This window comes from Trichosurus vulpecula, chromosome 6, assembly GCF_011100635.1.
Source record: "Trichosurus vulpecula isolate mTriVul1 chromosome 6, mTriVul1.pri, whole genome shotgun sequence".
NCBI classification, from domain to species: domain Eukaryota; kingdom Metazoa; phylum Chordata; class Mammalia; order Diprotodontia; family Phalangeridae; genus Trichosurus; species Trichosurus vulpecula.
Window position 1 is genome coordinate 263,064,496 of NC_050578.1, and position 20,061 is coordinate 263,084,556.

At 34.9% G+C, this 20,061-nt stretch overlaps 1 protein-coding gene and 1 pseudogene across 1 annotated transcript; both read right to left on the bottom strand.

Moving 5' to 3' along the window:
* Window positions 1-672: 672 nt before the first annotated feature.
* On the bottom strand, window positions 673-9,733 carry LOC118855049 (annotated as a pseudogene).
* A 7,881-nt stretch (window positions 9,734-17,614) lies between these two features.
* Window positions 17,615-18,547, bottom strand: LOC118853954 (olfactory receptor 10AG1-like). The gene has a single exon (XM_036764212.1). It carries the CDS (start codon window positions 18,542-18,544, stop codon window positions 17,615-17,617), a length of 930 nt encoding a protein of 309 aa, XP_036620107.1. The 5' UTR covers window positions 18,545-18,547.
* Window positions 18,548-20,061: the final 1,514 nt, after the last annotated feature.

Here is a 20,061-nt window from a genome sequence, read left to right on the forward strand (position 1 = left end):
AAAAAACATTTCACATGATAATTATGACTTGAAACTAGGCCTTCTTCACTCCAAAGCCTTATCTCTCTCCCCTAGAATGTTAAAGTTTTCAAAATGTTTTGCACATTAAGCTATTTTTTCCTCACAAAACATTCTGAAGTATATGCTATTAGAATCCTCATTTTACAGATAAGAATCAGAGGCTGAAAGAGGTTAAGTGACTTGCCCAGTTTTACACACTAGTATATACTTGAGACAGGAATTGAATCCAATTTTTCCTCATTCTAATCCTAGCATTTTATCCTCTATGACATACAGATGTTGACATGCATACACACATATAAGTGTGAGTATTTCAAATTTGTACCTATATCATTTATGTTCCAAGTAAAATTTTATAGGTATTAAAAGGAATTGCAATGTACTTCTTTAATATAGGATTTTTGAGTTGTTCCCATTTTGTTTACACTGACTACAGAGCATTTGTTTATTATGCATGATTCTGATGATTGAATTACTTTTCTTACTCAGTTCAAGATGGAAGACATTTCCAAAAATATTGTGGTAATGATTAATTGTGGATTATTTCTTTTCTTGTCTTATAAGTACCATTGAAAACAGGTTGAGAATTTGAAATATGTGTATGTTTTTTTTTTTTTAATTTGTGTGTATATGGAATGAATAATAAAGTTTTCAAATACAAACCATTGTAGTAATTGGGAAGAGAACAATGTAAGAATTTTGAAAAGAATGAATAAAAGAAGAAAGAAGAATCTGTACATTTAAGTACAGGATTCCTGATACAAGCCACTTAGGTAATGAATTCTTTAGGGCAGCAATGACATCCTTGTTCCTTAAACCATATATCATGGGATTAAACACTGGTGTCACAATGGTGTAGAAGCGAGAGAGTGCTTTGTCCATACTTGACAAACTGTTGGATTTGGGTATTGAATATATAATGATAGCAGAACCACAGAATAATCTCACAACTATGAGGTCAGAAGAACAAGTGGAAAAGGCTTTATATCTCCCAGTGGCAGAGGGCATCTCCAGAATGGTAGAGATGATTTTGATATAGGACCCAAGGATCAAAAGAAATGGAACCACAGCAAACACCACAGCATCATCATAGATAAAGAACTCATTGATAAGTTTGTTACCACATACTAGCTTCAGTAATGGGGGCATATCACAGAAAAGGTGATTGAGTTTATCAGACCCACAGAAGGGCTGAGAGAAAATCTGGTATGTCTGCTCTATCACAATTGTCATTGCACTGATGGGCCAACAACCAATTGGATGCAGACTTTGTAATTCATGATGAGAGAATAATAGAGAGGCTTACAAATGGCCACATAAAGGTCACTTGCCATCACAGCCAGAAGCAAACACTCAATGCCTCCTATCATAAGCAGGAAGCAAAGTTGTAGAGGACAGTCCAAGAAAGAAATATGTCTTTTCTTGGTCCAAATATTCATCACCATTCTTGGGAGAGTAAGTGATGTGTAGCATATTTCCAGGAAGGAAAAATTTCTAAGGAAAAAAAATACATGGGTGTTTGAAGACTTGGATCAATCTTGGCTATTAGGAAGATGAGACCATTCCTTAACAGGATACTCAGATACATAATTAAGGAAATTCCAAACAGAACCTCTTGGAGTTTGGGTAGGTCATAAAATCCCAGAAGAATAAATTCCCCCACAATTGTCAGATTCCTTCCTATCATTTTTAAACTGTTCTATGGAAATATTGACTATAAGGTGAATAAATTACTTCTCTCATGGTCTTCTGTTTCCTTTCCATGTAAAATAAAGATGGGAGATCAAATGTATATAGAACATGCACCATAAATATTTATTCGAAAGTGAAATAAAATTTAGAATATAATTTCAAACTCAATAGGAAAGATTTACTATTCAAATTATATCCTTCAAGATCTAAAATAAAATTCTATCTTTTCAAATCCAATGTAAATTTTATTTTTGATCTATATTTTTATCCATGTATAATGAGGGGGCTGATGCAAATATTTCGAAGATGTTTTGTGCTGCTAAAATCTGAAGTCTTTCACTGTCCACTGTCTCTAAAAGAGATCTTCAAAATTTTTATCATGAACACAATCAGCTGATGCTATGCAATGCATATTTCATTGATGTCATATACATGTTCTAGTATACTAATTACTATATACATTGTAAACTTTTCCCCAAAATTAGAAGTTTAAAATGAATGAAAAATTAGTGGATGATAATTTGTTAATGGTAAAAATCATTTTTTCTCTCAACAAAGTTTTATTCTTAAAATAACATTTTATTGGTAACAATAAGAATGATTGTGCATTATAATTTTCCCAAATGCTTATGTAATACCTTCTAATATCATGGATTGTGGGTCTGATTCTAATATGACTGTGTTTAGATATTCATTTTAATGGTTTTCATGATTGAATGAAGATATCTGAGATCCAAATGGAAGAGATGCATCATTAGCTTCACCTTAAGCCATGTTGTTAATTTTCTGTCCCATTGGCTAATAAATTTGTATCTTCCCTAATATCAATCAATTGTTCTTACAAATTTGATGAAATTCTTGGATTTATATAGTTTTACTGAATGGATTATATACCTGCTAAAAAAAAAGTAAGACTTTTTAAATGTGTGGAGAAATTATGTTGTCAAGTGGGTTTCTGATTCACTTATGTCAACAATCTTACAATCCCAAAGAAAACAGATTAAATCTCTTTTAAGAGACAGTGGTTGATAGTGTCAAATATTATGGCAACTAAATAACTTTAAGAATTCTGTTGAGTAACAAATTTATGCTCATTTGGTCATAATTCTTACATTCAAATCTCTTTCCTTTGTTTTAAAAAGATGAAGGGCAGTTGTGCTTAATCTGATCCTGTGATATACATGGTAGCCTTCAAAATCTTCCAAATATTGCTTAAAGTAACCTAACCATTGTATAAATCTCTAGTCTTAGTATCCTAGGTTAATAGAGAAATGGACCTGGTGATATCAACACATTCAAGTTAACTAACTCTTATCTTATGATCTCCTTAATTATCTATGTTATCTCTTCTCTATTAGTTAACAGTTTTCTGCCCTTCCTTAAAAGATCATTTTCCAGAGCAAAGATGGCAGCTAGATAACAGGGACTTGCATAAGCTACCCCTGCCCAGGTCCTTCCAAACACCTAGAAAAATGGCTCTGAACAAATTCTAGAACTGCACAACCCATCCGATAGCAAAGGGAATAAGGGCTCCAGCCCAAGACTGCCTGGATGGTTGAGGGGTAAGGTCTATGGCAAGGAGCTGGGAGTGGAGCTGCACCCAGACCAATGAGACAGGGAGCCAGGTGGACCAGGCCATTACACCATGAATCACTGAGCTGTGACAGTTGCCACACTTCTCAATCCACAAACACCAAGGACAACAGAGAAGGTTAGTTGGAAAAACTGAAGTGGACAGAGTGAAAGGAGTTCAAGGTTTGGCCACCGGCCCAGGGGCGTCAAAGAAGATGTAGCTACAGAACTACAGCTACATTTGCTTCCAGCTCCAGGTTCACCTGGTAGGAGGAATTAAGTGGCAGATCTGAGCAGGAGTGCAGAGCCAGCTTGGATCTGAGTCAAGGAAAACTGCCCTGATATTCTAGAACCAGAGGGTAAAATAAAAATTGAAAGAATCCTCCAGTCTCCTCTTGAAAAAGATCCCAAAAAGAAAACTCCTAGGAATATTGTTGCCAAATTCCAGAGCTCCCAGAGCAAGGAGAAAATACTGCAAGCAGCCAGAAAGAAACAATTTGAGTATTGTGGAAACACAATCAGGATAATACAAGATCTAGCAGCTTCTACATTAAGGGATCAAAGGGCTTGGAATACAATATTCCGGAGGTCAATGGAGCTAGGATTAAAACCAAGAATCACCTACTCAGCAAAACTGAGTATCATGCTCCAAAGCAAAATATGGATTTTCAATAAAATAGAGGACTTTCAAGCTTTCTCAGTGAAAAGACCAGAGCTGAACAGAAAATTTGACTTTCAAACACAAGAATCAACAGAAGCATGAAAAGGTAAACAAGAAAGAGAAATCATAAGGGACTTACTACTTTACATTCCTACATGGAAAGATGATGTGTGTAATTCATGATACCTTTCTCAATATTAGGGTAGCTGAAGGGAATATACATATATAGAGAGACAGAGGGCATAGCGTTAGTTGAATATGAAGGGATGATATCTAAAAAATAAAATAAAATTAAGGGATGACAGAAGAATATATTGAGAGAGGGAGAAAGGGAGAGATAGAATGGGGTAAATTATCTCACATAAAGGTGGCAAGAAAAAGCAGTTCATTGGATTGGAAGAGGGGTCAGGTGAGGGGGAATGAGTGAATCTTGCTCTCATTGGATTTGACCTGAGGAGGGAATAACATACATACTCAATTGGGTGTCTTACCCCACAGGAAAGAAGGAGGAAGGAGATAAAAAGAGGGCATGTTAGAAGGGAGGGCAGATAGGGCAAGGAGGTATTCAAAAGCAAACACTTTCAAAAAGGGACAGGGTAAAGGGAGAAAATTAAATAAAGGATGATAGGATACGAAGGAGCAAAATATAGTTAGTCTTTCACAACATGAGTATTGTGGAAGGGCTTTACATAATGATATGTATATGGCCTATGTTGAATGGCTTGCCTTCTTAGGGAGGGTGAGTGGGGAGGGAAGAGGGGAGAAAATTTGGAACTCAAAGTTTTAAAAAACAGATGTTCAAAAAAAAAAAAGGTTTTGCATGCAACTGGGAAATAAAATATACAGGCAATGGGGCATAGAAATCTATCTTGCCCTACAAGAAAGTAAGGGAAAAGGGGATGGGAGGAAGTGGGGTGACAGAAGGGAGGGCAGACTGGGGAACAGGGCAACCAGAATATATGCCATCTTGGAGTGGGGGGGGTGAGGATAGAAATGGGGAGAAAATTTGTAATTCAAACTCTTGTCTAAATCAATGCTGAAAACTAAAAATGTTAAATAAATAAATAAAAAAAGACAAAAGCAAAATGAGAGATGAACAGCCAGAACATTATGTTATCATAACTCAGTCTACTGATAGTGTTCTTCATTACTCTTATTCTTTAAAGCCTCTTCCAGCACTGGTCTAGTAAGCTTTTCTTAAAATATTTCTAATGAGTGTTTACTAAATTGAGATTAACTAAGGGAAGTCTTCCAAAGCAATTCATTGGTTAAATAATTTGAAGTCATGGGAGAGAGCAGATAAACAGAAAGGGGTAGAATTTAAACTAACCAACAAGATTAAAAATTATTTTACTTGTCCCACTCTATAATCAGTATTTTGTGATTCAATTTTCCATTCCTTGAAAACAACTGTGAATATAAACTATGGGAAAAAAATTAAAGCACTCTCAGATAAATATTAATTATTGTTATATTTCTCAGGAGAGGGTTTTTGTTTTTCTCTTCTTGACAAAGAAAAGCCAAAGGCCATACCTCAGTGGCCTCTCACTCAGTCTTGTACCAGAAATTTCACTGTCAATGAGATGCTGGTCATAGTTTCACAAGGAAAGGAAAAAAAGACCAACATTGACCTTATCTAGTTAATTCAAGTTACAAAGGGATCTTTTGCTATAGTGTGTAATGTCAATTGTTGTGCTCCAAATAGGATTTGCATGACTTTGTTTCCCCAGGTGTTTGAATTTTAAGCAAATCAGATGTCTCAGATTTGGAGTGTATTGACAAAAAATGAGTATCCATAGAAGAAAATACAATTGTTAATTAGCTCTTTCATTAAGGTGTCATGTTAAGTAAATGGAAAATGCCTAGATTTCTATCATAAATGCAGAATCATTCTGAAGGACTTTGGATATTTTCTCTTTCTCCAATGGATACATTTTTACTTTGGCACAAATGAGGCAAGAATGACAAGTATTTTTGTCCTTTACATTCCACATACAACATATTTTCTTTGTTATATTTCTTGTGATTACTTGTGATACTTACTCATGTCTGAAAACTACAAGTTATGTTTAAACGACATGACTCGTGTGTGAGAACCTTATCATAACTCAAACTAATGCTCCTCTTGAGTTGGCTGAATCTTAATGCCCAAGCAGAATCTTGAGTCAAGACCTTCTATTGACAAATGAGCCACAAGTGAGAGATTCTGAGGCTATAACTAAAAAAGACCAGACTTATCTTTCTCAGTTCAGGTCCAATCACATCCAGGGGCTTCTTACATTGATTAAATTACATTTTAATACACATTGGCATACAAATAGCACCAGAGAAGACCCTGTAAATATTATCTGTTGTTTGTTCCTCACAAACGTTCCATGGCACAAATATTAAAGGTATAAATATCCCCATTTTACAGATGAGCAATATGTGACTCATTGGCAGTAAATCAACTTTCTCAATGTCACAAAAATTCTATTAGGAGAGCTTGAATTAGACCTCCACTCAAATTACAATATGTCATGTTGATTCTCCAGAACTACCCTTCTGCATCAGGAGCCAGACCTCTATCAAAAAAAATTTTGAGATCTTTATTTAGAAATAATTCCTGTCCTTTTCTGCTCTATGGGGAGATTTATTTTCTTATGCCACATTTTGATTTTAGTAATGTGCCAGGACTTATGAATAAGTTTATTTCACTATATATTCTCAATGAAGTAGCACACCACAGCCAAATACTCTTGGGTTTTGAGTCTGGGGACCATGGACCTAGTCTTGTATTGGCCACTTACTAGGGCCAACTAAAACACTGTTAAAGGCACTTATTACTTTATATGTATAAATTTCATTGTGTACATGATTTGTACAATGGTACGTACACTCTCTATCTCATAGGTTTATTGTTAAAGAAGTTTTAAATATTATATTATTAATTATATGGGGTATAATTAATAACATGATTTTTAAAAAGCATTTTATGATTGTTAGATATTCATGAAGATGAAGATGATGATAATTCAATATTTCAAGATGGCCTCCAGAAATCAAAGTTTACAGGGAAGAACTTGTTTACCACAATTATTTTTCATCAAAGCTGACCTGAAACGTTTGGGGTTATGTTTAGCAATATGTACTGGAGTAATATCTCCTTCTATCTTCCTCCTCACCTCCCTCCATTTCTCTTCTCTTCTCTTCTCTTCTCTTCTCTTCTCTTCTCTTCTCTTCTCTTCTCTTCTGTTCTCTTCTCTTCTGTTCTCTTCTGTTCTCTTCTCTTCTCTTCTCTTCCCTTCTCTTCTCTCTCTTTATGTTCATATGTAATGTCATGCATAATACACTTTCTACTATCTTTTCTGCTAAAGGAGTTGTGCTAATGAAATCTACTTTGCAATAGTCCATAAGACATTACATATAAAAGAATAAACCATTTCATTGGAATTCCTCCATGAAATATAAAATAGCAATTGTAATAATGACTATCCCATTCAGAATATTTTCTGAAAACCTATGATTTTAGAAATTATCGAGGTTGTTCCCAAAGTAGGGAAATGGTATGCCATCATCCTCAGAAGTAGGGAATAGTAGATCTGTGTATCTAATTCATTTAATTAGTCTCAAAAACAGTTGTTTTGACATTGCATTACATTATAAATGCAGTACAGCACCCTTCCTGATCCTATGGGCAGAATTCTACTTTTTTTAAGATGGAAAAAAGGAAAAGAGTGGATGATCAGTTATATTCTGGGTTTTCTTTGGTGAATCAAATGGGATATCATTGCAATTACTATTCTTTTGAGTTCCATGTTCTATGGACCATTGCCCAAGTAGATGTATGCATGATTATGTACTTCAATTCTCAGTAGATAAATATCATGGAAAGATTCCTTAATGATGAAAGTGTCAGATAAAGGCTGAGTGATGCAAATTCACATAGCAGATTCATAAGCTGTCCAAAGTGTCATAATAATAATAATAAATAACAACTACAGTAATAACTTACTTTATATAATTCCTGATAGGGCTGAAGTATCAATTGTTGTACTTGAGGCAGACTCATCATTTCCTTCTTCACTCTTATATTCCAATGTCCTTAGCTCTACCAGCTGGTGATTTAAACCTGTTTCACTGGGCCAAAACAGCTTGTATCTAGTACTTGCAGTCTAAAGCCTTTGCACTTATCAAGCGCTTTTTTTTAAAGCAACTTGTTTATCTTTCTGTCCAAGATATATATGGGCTACACTTCAGAAAATATTTATGGAAATCTCCACCAAACTTTTTGCTCAATTACAAAATCTAGAATTTTTGTTGGTTGACTGATTTTCCACTTCATTTTATGACACTTTTCAATGAAGTATTTACTTCCCCCCTTCTCCCCTCCAATTTAAATGAAAAAAAAAAAAAACAAACAGAAACAAATATTCACAGTACAGCAAAACACATTTGCAGCTACAATTTCCCCTATAAGTCCAACTACCCCAAACTCTTGAGCTATTATTTGCATTCAGGAGAAAGTAGAAATAGAAGTTATGAGACACATTTTGAGATCTCTTTTAAGAGGTGATCAGAGAATTCTTTCCATTTCTATTTTACCCTTTGGTTCTAGAATATCAGGGCAGTTTCCCTTGATAAATTCTTGAAAGATGTTATTTAGGCTCTTTTTGTAATCATGGTTTTCAGGTACTCCCATAATTCTGAAATTATCTCTTCTCAAACTATTTTCCAAGTCTTTTGTTTTTCCAACAAGATATTTCACATGTTCTTCAATTTTTTCATTCTTTTCAATTTCTTTTATTGTTTCTTTTTTTGTCTCCTGAAATCACTATTTTCTCTTGCTCATTTCTAATATCTAAGGGATTATTTTCTTCAGTGAGCTTTCATATATCATTTTCCTTTTGGTCAGTTTTACTTTTTAAATAGTTCTTTTCTTCAGTGACTTTTTCTATTTTTTTTTTCCAATTTGGCATATTCTCGTTTTTAAGATGTTATTTTCTTCACTATTTTTGTGCCTCCTTTATCAAGCTGTTGACTCTTTTTTTCTTGATTTTCTTTCATCACTCTCATTTCTTTTCCCAATTTTCCTCTACCTCTAATTTCATTTTTAAAATCTTGTTTGATCTCTTCCAAGGCAAGGGGCCAATTACCTTTTTTTTTTTTCTTGAGTCTTTGGATGAAGCAATTTTGACTTTGTTGTGTTCTTGGAAGTACCATTTTTTACTTTGTTGTCTTCTGAATTTGTATTTTCATCTTCCCCATTTCCATAGCAACTTTCTCTGGTCAAGATTTTTTTTAATTATTTGCTCATTTTTCTACCCTAATTATGGACTTATAACTATATGCTAGAGCAGGCCTCTACTTCCAAGGTGGAGAGGTCACTGTCTCAAGCTTCACATTGTTTTTTTTGGTTTGTTTGTTTTGTTTGCTCAGCTGCTTTCAAGGCTTATTATTGATATTTGTAATGTAGCATAATATATAGTTTTTCCAAGGTGGTATGATCTAAAGAGTGGTGTGTTTGCTATTCTCTGGGACTGTACTCTGATCTGTGAGCACACTTTTCTGCCCTGGAACTGTGACTACTGTCCCTGCTCCCCTGAGGCCTCAAGTTTTGATGTTCTTGTCCTGGAACTGAAGCCCAGGACTGCAACTCAGATTCACATATGGATAATACAACAGAGTCCTGCCCCCACTGCCAGCAAAAGGACCCCTGTAATCTCCTTCTGACCAGTTGTCAGATTCCCTTACCATCGATGGGCTAATAACCCCAGAATCTACTGTTGGAGCCATGCATTCAGTCATCCCCCTTCTTCCATCAAGGCCTGTTGCTGGTTTGTTGGGCATACCCACAGTGGGGTGAATATATGATGAAGTAATTGACACAAAAATACAAAGACATGGGGCTAGGTGAGTCATATAGTCAGGCTATAGACTAATTTTGATGGAGTTACTGACAGTATTTTATACAGGTTAATTCCTGAGTCATCCTGACTTCAAAGAAGAGTACAAAGCATTGGTTAAGTTTTTTATCTCCTTGTTCCTGGGAGCAAGACACTATTTTTCCTCAAGGGTAGCCAAATTGAAACATTTATGTTCTCTCCTACATAGATAACCAGACTGAAACATTTCTGTCATCTCCCATATAGATAATCAACTACAAAGGCAGGTTTTCTTTGCCGAGTCTTCTTATCCTACAACTGGCCTTGCCGTGTATAGACCCATTCTCAAGGGACTCTGCCTTGCAGAGGTCTAAGAGTCTTAAATAGGATATAGCTGGCTCCCCACAGCTGGGATATGGTCTGAGCTGGTACAGCCTACATTGGACTGTGCTCTACATTCACCCCAGAAAGACAGACCTTTCCTGCAGGACTTCTAAGTTGTCTTGGACTGGAAAATTGTTTTACCCCATCCTTTTGTGGATTCTGCCACTCCAAAATTTATTTTGAGACACTATTCAACATTTATTGGAAGGGAATTTGGGAGAACTTGGTGAGTCCTTGGCTTTTCTCCATCACCTTGATTCCATCCCTCAACAAAAACATTTACAATAATTATTTTTGCACTAAAATAACTTTCCCGTGGAACAATGCATGAAAGACTTCCATTTAAGATCAATTAATTTTCTATGATTTACTATTTCACTCCACCATAGCTCTGCATAGAGATGGTTAGACCCTTTATTTTACCATCATGTACAGATTTTGCATTTCCATGTTTACGAACTCTGGAATTCCTTTATCTGATAATGATTAGTTTTCACTTCCCTATTCCCTTTACTTACAACCCACACCACCCTAAAAATATGCTTTCTATACACCATGATCTCCAAACTGTTAACACTTTAGTTCTTTCTGAGATTTTATTTTCCCAGCTTGCACTCTTGCCATGGCTATTATCTCTCCCCCTTACCCATAGTGACCCTTTAGTGGAGCAGTTTGACTCTACATTGACCTCTTCACTTGAATTCCTTGTTCCCTTAATTTATTGCAAATCTTGTCCTACCAACCTCCAATCTTTGATTATTCCTACAATCTGCTACCTTTGCTCTTAATGTAAATGAAGCTAGAAAAAATCATTAAGCTATGCTGAGTCCATTGTAAATTTATTGTTTGAACTAAGTTTAATGTGGCTAGAAAATGTTTAACCTAAAAAGCTGAATGAGATCAGGTTGATCTCAGACTGGCCAGGAAAACTGAAGGGTGGGAAGGAATGTTGAAGTTCCATCCAATGGTTGTTTTGGGTCCCCTAAAATCTGGTCTTGGGTCCACTGAAAGCTTGAATGTTGGTTCCCCAAATTAAATTCACCTACCTGCTGATATACATCAAAAACTTCCTCTCTCTTAGAGATTACCTACTGCCTACTTGAAGCCAAACAGGGAAAATATCCCTGCACCCATTTCTGAACTCTATGTATTATACCTTCATAATGATTTGTGGGATGATTTGTGGGAGTTCCATCTTCTTTCTGGCTCTCTCCCCACTAAAACTATTTCAGATTTTGATATTTGTTCTTGTGAACAACAAAGACAACCCTATCAAACCTCCTAATTAACTCACTTCCCCACTCATCAGATTTGCTTTTTGCAAATATTTTCATCCCTCTCTAAATCTTGCATAACCCCCCACCCCCCCCACCCCCCCGCCGCCTGCCATAGACCCTCAGCTGAGAACTTTGCCTTATATATGTCTGGAAAAAAAATTAAGACCCTTCACCAAGATCTTCCATTTCTTTTATCCTCCTCAACTTATATGTCACAGATGCTTTGTGAAAACATCTCAACTTTCACCCCTGTCTCACACAATGAGATGGCCTATCTTGCAAACCTTTCTACTTGCTCAAGTGATGCAATTCCATTCCATATTCTCCAACAGCTTGGTCCCTCTATTACTTTCTCTCCCTTACTTCAGTTACTCCTTGTCTACTGGCTGACTCCATATTGCCTACAAGTTATGATTAGCTGTAAAAGTCAAATGGATTGTTTGTATTTTCCTCATTAGGTACTAGGGAAACATTGAAGTTGATTTAATGGTATGTTTGTGTCTGTGTGTGTATGTGCATGTGTGCATGCATTTGTGTGTATTTGTGTATGTGTGTGTGTGTGAGTGAGAGAGAGACAGAGAGAGAGAGTCAGGTTTGCCCTTTAAGGAGATTAATTTGATAGTCTAGTGGAAAATGGTCTAGAGTAGGGAGAGATAATGATGTAGGCAGAAGAGCCAGAAGATTACTGAAATAGTTGAGTCATGGTGACTGTGTCAGAAGAAAAATAAGGGAGGATATGTAGAATAAATGTTACAAAGGTAGAATTGAAATCATTTGGGAATAGTTCAATATGGGAAGAGAGTAAAAAGTTGAGGATGAAACTTAGGTTGAGAGCTGAGTGACTGGGAGGATAGTGGTGACCATGTCAATAATAAGAAAATTATAAAGGAATAAACAAAGGCTTGGGAAAAAGATAATCAGTTCAGTTTTAGATGTATTGAGTTTATTATGTCTATGAAACACTAAGTTTGAGATGTCCAGTGGGCGGATAGCAATATGACACTAGATGCCAGGAGAGAAGTTAGTACTGGATGTGTATATTTAAAAATCACAACCCTAAAGTCTATAATTGAATCCTGGTAAACTTATGTAACCTCTATGAGGGTTAATATAGAAGATAAAAATATGACAGAAGACAAAGGCTTTGCAACACCCCATGGCTATGTGCATGACCTGGATGAAAATCTGGGAGGATAAATAGAAGTAAATAAGTAAAACTCAGAGAGAAATAAGTATCAAGGAGAAGAGGGTGATCAACAAGCCAAAGGCTGCAACTTGGGGGAAAAAGGGTTTTGATAAAGAAAAGGACATTGTATTTTGCAATTAAAAACCTATTGATAATGTGGGGGAAAATAATTATTTTGGAATGACAAAATTGAAAGCCATATGGCAAAGTTAAGAAGAGAGTGAGAAGAAGGACACTGGTGGCACTAGTTGTAGAGGGATTTCTCAAAGACTTCAGCTACACAAGGGAGGAGAGATACAGAATGATCATAAACTGGAATGAATGGAACAAGTGAAGGATCTTTAAGAATGTAAATATCCTCTCATCTTTGTGTCTTAAAACCTAGGATTTTACACACAGGATTTTTTTGAGGGGGCATATAACATGGGACTATCAAGTAAACAGTCTTTGTGCATTACACTCATCATGTTTGATCTGCTATGTTTTAACATTTCTGACAGCCATATTTTTAAAAGGACACTGGAAATATGGAGGCTAATTGATGAACATAACTAGGAGAGTGAAGAATATGAACATTATGATTGGTTGATGCAAATTGGGTTTCATATCCTGGAGGATCTCTGACACATTAGCTGTGGAAAGCTGGGCAAGTCATGTAAATCTTTGGACCTCAGTTTCCTCATCTGTTAAATGGAGATAATACGTATTCTAATAACCATAAACATCTGTTTGAAAGATCAAAATTAGATCAAAGGAGGAGGTTTTGATAGCCCTAAATCACCACGCTAATTTTGGTGGTGGTGGTGGTGGTTGTGATGGCGATGGCTGTTACTATCTTTCTCATCCACATCCTACCTTACATTATACTTGCTTGTGTACTTGTCTTATTTCCCATCATGCAATGTAAGCTCAGAGATAGCAGCTACAGAATTCTCTGTGTCTGTCAAGACTAAATGGAATGTTTCAGAGAAAAAGTTATGGAAGTACAAACGGTGACAATGAGAAGAAATCTTAGAGATTGGAGCCTCTCATTTTACAGATGACTGACTTATGAAGATGAAGTGACTTCCTCAAAATTACATAGACAGTTATATCTAGATCCTCAGATTTAAGTCCAGTGGTCTTTCAACTACAGGACATTGTCTCCCCATTATACCAGTTTCATCATAAGATTCAGAGCTAAAATGGTTTGGGCCAAGCTTTTCATTTTGCAGATAAGTCAACTGAGGCCTAAAAGATGAGGTGATGTTTTACAAAGATACAGCTAGTAAGTGTCCGAGGCAGAATTTGAACTTAGGTCTTCCTGACTCCAAGTCAGGTACCCCATTGATGCAATTCAGATTCAAACAGTTCTCTAATTCCAAATACTGTGTTTTTTCCCACCATACCTATTTTTTTGGCATGAATATGCAAATGACATTAATCAACCTCATTTTTTTTGTTTCTGACATGCATGAATTAATATTTTACTAATAATGATAAACTACCTCATAGGCAAATTCATTTGCTCTCCCTCTCCCCTCTTTGCAGACTATTTTTAAAAGGGTATACTAATATAGTGATGGAGCAGTTGTGAAATATTCTAAGAATTCCTGAAACAATTTAGAAATATTTAAAAAATAGCATTTAATTGTCTATGTCATTTGACATAGAAGATCCACTACTGCATCTTCAGGACACATGGCCCAAGGAGAGTATAAACAGAATGAAAAAAAAAGCTTTTAAATTAAAATAAGAAATAACAAAATACACACTTACCACTTAAATGAAAGCAATAATACAAGGCATAGCATCCTAGGTTGAATATAGTAATCAATCTTAATTCCAGAAAACAGATGACTGAACAAACTTCTTTCCTATTTACCATTAGACATATAAAAGAGGACAGATTTAGAATATTGCCCTTCCTTATCACAGATATTTTCTGTCTGAATGTTTTTTAATCTCCTTTTCTATACTACTATGCTATATTATACTATATATACTGTACTGTACTTACTATATTATCTACATTATAATAGAATTCTTCGAAAAGTATTTTTGAAAATTAAAGGCAAGTACTCAAACTTTTAGTTTAATTCTGTTAATATAAAGGAAGAACTCTAGTCCCTTACCTCAGTTACCACTAACTGAGGGACTGGAAAAGAGAACAATAAACTTCCCAAAGCTTTCCTTTTGAAAAGGCTTGGAACTTTTCCCGTTGTCTTCACTTTCCATCAGCTGCTCTGTTTGGCTTTAATTCCACAAAGACTGTGCATTCCCCAAATAAGGTACACTTATTCATCTCCTTCCTTTTCAGCTTCCTTGTGGGTACTGTCTTCTCCCTTTAGATTGTTGGGTTTTTGATGGCAGTCTTTGGTGGTATCTTTATTTTTTCCTATTTTTATCCTCAGTGCTTATCTTATAGACTGATATAGTCTGATCTTACACTTAGAATCTCTCAAATTTACCCATTTTAATACATTATATAAAATTATCTGAATCAGGATTACATGAATTAATAGGTTAATGGATGTTATTTCAAGAAGGAAAACTCACAAAATAGTGAATGATGAATTATGTATTATTATCTTCTGAGAGCACTTACAACTCACATCAGCATGAGAATATAGGGAAACAAAACGAACATACTCATACATAACAGATGTATACATTTATACATGAGATATTCTGCTTTTTTTGTTGTTAAATCATTTCAGTCATGTCTGACTCTCTGTGACCCCATTTTTGGGGTTTTCTAGTCAAAGATGTAGCAGTGGTTTATCATTTCCTTCTGCAGCTCGCTTTATAGATGAGGATCTGAGGCAAACAGGGTTAAGTGACTTGCTTGGGTTCACATAGTTAGTAAGTGCCAGAAGCAGGATTTGAAATCAAATCCTCTTAATGACAGGGCCACCTCATTTTTAATTTTTTTTAATTTAGATTTTAAAAATCTTCTTTTTAAGATATAAATTTAGATTTAATTTAGATTTAAATTTTTAAAATCATTAAAAAAATTTAAACTTAAATACACAATGTAAATATAAAAATGAAACAAATATTAAAATTAAATATAAAAGAAAAAAGAAAAAAATATATATCAGGTAAATAGCAAACATAAAAGAGGATTCAAAATATATAGCAAAAAAATTTCATTTCAAGAATGTGTAAATATTACACATTGTATTAAGAGCTGACCATCTTTTTTTTTTTTTTTTTTTGCTTCCTTGTAGGTTTTCTTTTGTTCTCTGCTGTACACTTTTCAACCTTTTTTCTCTTCCTCTCCCCTCCTCCCTGCTACAATTAAGTATGGAGATAGATAAATAGATAGATAGATAGATAGATATACATATATACAAATGGATACATACATACATATATAAACATATACTTTCCATAACATATTCTACTCCTAGTCTTTAGTTTTATGATTGTGCATATCTCTTATTTCCTATTCCTCCTGACTCCTCTACTTTAATTTTGCACATTACTTTACCCTTCTATTATTTAGTGTAACTCCTTTCCAATGATTCCTCCCTTGTCTTCCCATTCCACAAATCTCAGCACCCTTTTGTATGCTTCTTTGACCTATGCCCGCAACCTCCCCTTTAAAGATCCCTCCCTTATCCTCTCCCCCCTCCCTATCCCCTTAGCATTTTATTTTTTTCTAAACTTAGGAGACTTTTATACTATTCTAGTTGTGTATGTATTCTTCCCTCTTGAACCCATTCCCAACATAATTAGGTTTCCAGAACTAACAGCCCTCCTCACCTGTCTAATTCCTCTGTATCAGTTCTTCCTCTGGCACCACATTTGTGTAAGATACTCTTTTTAGCTGTTCCTGACAGTTTTACTTTTTGAAGTCATATCATGCTCAGGTTTACCCCATTATTTCTTATGAACAACTCAGTTACTATTAACAATCTTGGACATCTGCTTTAGAGTTTACTTATGTAAAAGGTAAACAGTCTATCCTTCCTGAGTCCCTTGTAATTAGTGTTTGGTATGTAGCTTATGTTTCTCTTGGCTCTTGTATGTCAAATCTTCTATTAAATTCAGTTGTTGTTTTTTTAACATCCTGAAAGTCTGACAATTCATTAAGTATCCATTTTTTTTCATTCAGAATTATGTTTTGCTCTGCTGGATATGATATTTTCTACCAGAAGGCAATTCTTTTCCTTGTGAAATATACTGTTCCAAGACCAGCAGTATTTTAGTATCATGACTGCTAGATCTTATGTGCTTCTAATTGTGGTATTGTCAGAGGTATTTTTTTCCTGTTGCTTGTAATATTTTATCCTGGAGCTGAGGGCTTCAGGAATTTTACTGTAATATTCCCATGGGTTTTCCACATAGGATCTCTTCAGGTGGTGATCAGTGGAAGTTTTTTCTCTTTCTACTTTCTCATCTTGTTCTAATGCTTCAGAACAATTATCTTTGATTATTTCCTGTATTATTCTATGAATTTTTTTTTTAATCATAGCTTTTAGGCAGTCTGATTAATCTTATATTTTCTCTTCTTGATCTCTTCTCCAGATCAGTTTTCCTTATGAAATGTTTCACATTATGTTCTATTTTTTTATTCTTTAGGTTGTGTTTTATTATTTCTTGATCTCATAACTTCACTGACTTCCCCTTGCCCAATTTTGATGTTGGTGTAGTCATTTTTTTCCTTAAGATTCTGAGTCTTCTTTTCTATTTCGTTGACTTTCTTTTCATAATCCTCTTGTTTTTCTTGGATTGTGTTTTTTTTTCCTCAATATCTCTCATTTGATTTTTAAAGTCTTTTCTAAGCTCTTCTATGAATTCTTTTGGGGAAGAGGGTCAGCTCTGTCCACAGAGCCAGCTAGTTATCCTTTCACATGAGACATAGATAATCATCCATATGTGATTATTTTCATAAAATGAAAAAAAAATAAACTCATGTAGTAGAAGGGAGCACACGATGACAAAGTGTTATTTAACATACAGAATTCCTTTACCATTTTACTTGTAATAAGTGTTTCAGTGAATCAATGACATCTTTATTCCTCAGGCTGTATATAATGGGATTAAACATTGGTGTTACAATGGTGTAGAAAAGAGAGAGTATTTTGTCAGTTTCTCCTGAGCTGTCTGACTTGGGTCTTGAATATGTAATGGTTGCAGATCCAAAGAAGAAAATGACAACTATAATGTGAGAAGAGCAAGTTGAGAATGCTTTATATTTTCCCATATTTGATGGCAGCTTCCAGATGGTAGTAATGATTTTAACATAAGACCTGATTATCAATATAAAAGGTATCATGACAAACAATGCTGCAACAACATAGACAGAAAGCTCTATCACAGAGGTATCTGAACAAGCTAACTTTAGTAATGGAGGGATGTCACAGAAAACATGATTAAGTTTACTAGAATCACAGAAAGGCAGAGAGAAAACCTGATATGTCTGCCCAATCATTACTGGGATTCCAGTGGTCCAGGAACCAATGACAAGCTGGACACAAACCTGATGATTCATGATGAAAGGGTAGTAGAGCGGTTTACAGATAGCAACATAACGGTCATAAGCCATCACAGCCAGAAGTAAGCACTCAGCCCCTCCAAGAATAAGGAGGAAACAAAGTTGTATAGCACAGGCCAAAAAAGAAATACTTCTGTCATGGGTCCAAAGATTTGTCAACATAGTTGGGAGAGTGACTGATGTGTAACAGATTTCCAAGAAAGAAAAGTTCCCAAGGAAAAAATACATGGGAGTATGGAGAGATCGAGAAACTTTGGTTACTAAAATGATGAGACCATTTCCTATCAGGATACTCATGTAGATCATTAAGAAAATGCCAAACAAAAAACCTTCAAAATTAGGAAGGTCAGAAAATCCAAGGAGAATGAATTCCACTATGTTAGTAAGATTTGTTCCTACCATTATTTCCTTTGTAGTCCATCTATAGTAATGTTGATTCTGGGACAGCACAGTTACATTATCTTCCTTGGCTTACAATTTCCTTTTTATTTTCTTTTTTTTTTCTGTAAAAATAAACATGGCAGGTTATGATCTCTGAGTACCATGAATTCTATGCTTTAATATCCCTTCAAACACTGTCAAAGTATACTGTGTTATTTTTAGCTTTGACATCCTTTGTTTTACATTGTGTTTACTAATGTCCATTCTAAACCTGATATTTTATGTCATGTGCTCCAAATTCCTTAATCTTTTAATTTTGTCTTTCTAGCTTTCTGCTCTATCATTTTATGTTATATGTCTATTGGTCCTTCCAAATGCTAATATTCTAGGTTTTCTGCTATAAGACTGCTTCCATCTAAAAATTCTCTTACTTTAAGATTTTCTGACAGACACTGAGAATTAAATAATGTTTGATATGTGAATTGAAATTAGGAGACAGGGAGTAACATGAGGGGAAAATCTTGTGAAATAAAAATAAGCATTAAAATACACATTTGATGTTATTCTCTATATCTGCTTTCAGTTTGTTTTCTAAAGAATGTTGTTTCTGAGTAGTAGAAGAAATATTTGGTAAAAAGAGTAATTTGGACATAATAGAAATATAATTATTTCTCTCAAATATTATTATTATAAGCTCTTTCCTGATGAACCACTCAGTCTTTGCTTATGTTCTATTCTATTCTGGAATGATATTTTTCTACTGACTGCTCCTTGTTTCTGAATGTTATGTCCTTCTTTCACATGTCAGTTTTGTTTCCACCATCTCAAAGTCTGTTTCACATATTTCATGTCCACATCAGAGCAACCCTTTTTATTTGGTTGTTTGTTTTTTGAATCAATAGAAAATCTGTCATCTAGAACAAGCATACACTGTGGAGTTGCAGTGGATTGAGTGTTGCTTTTGGATCCAGGAAGAAATGAGTCTTAATCTTGCTTCAGCCACTAAAGAACTCTGGAGCCTGGGTAAATAATTTAAGGTCTCTCAATTATACTTTTTGCTGTAATACTAAGTACAAACAAATACAAATATAAAGGGCACCCCATACCTAAAATTTACATTTTCAAAAGATGATTATGATGACAATAACTATGATAGTGATACTGATATCATAACAACATAATTAATAATAATGACAATAATATTAATAATAATATTAATAGTAATAATAAATACCTACATGATAGAATTTTGGGGAAAGAGAAATGAAAGAAAAACTATTTTGAAAAACAATGTCCAAATAAATGCTCACTATTGTTAGCAATGATACTCATTAGACATTTTAAATTTGTTGCCTCTTCTTCCTCCTTCTCTTCTTTCCTTTCCTTCTTTCTTTGGATCTCTTTCTCCTCTTCCTCTTCCTTTTCTTTGTCTTCTTCCTCTTCCCTTCATTCTGCTTCTTCTCCTCTTCCTCCTGCCCTTCCACATCCTCTTCCTAATTCTTCCCTTCTTGTTCTTATTCCTTCTCCTCCCCCTCCTC

What these genes read in the sequence shown, in the direction of transcription:
- LOC118853954 (XM_036764212.1), bottom strand. Translation starts at nt 18,544, where the DNA reads ATGGTAGGAACAAATCTTACTAACATAGTGGAATTCATTCTCCTTGGA.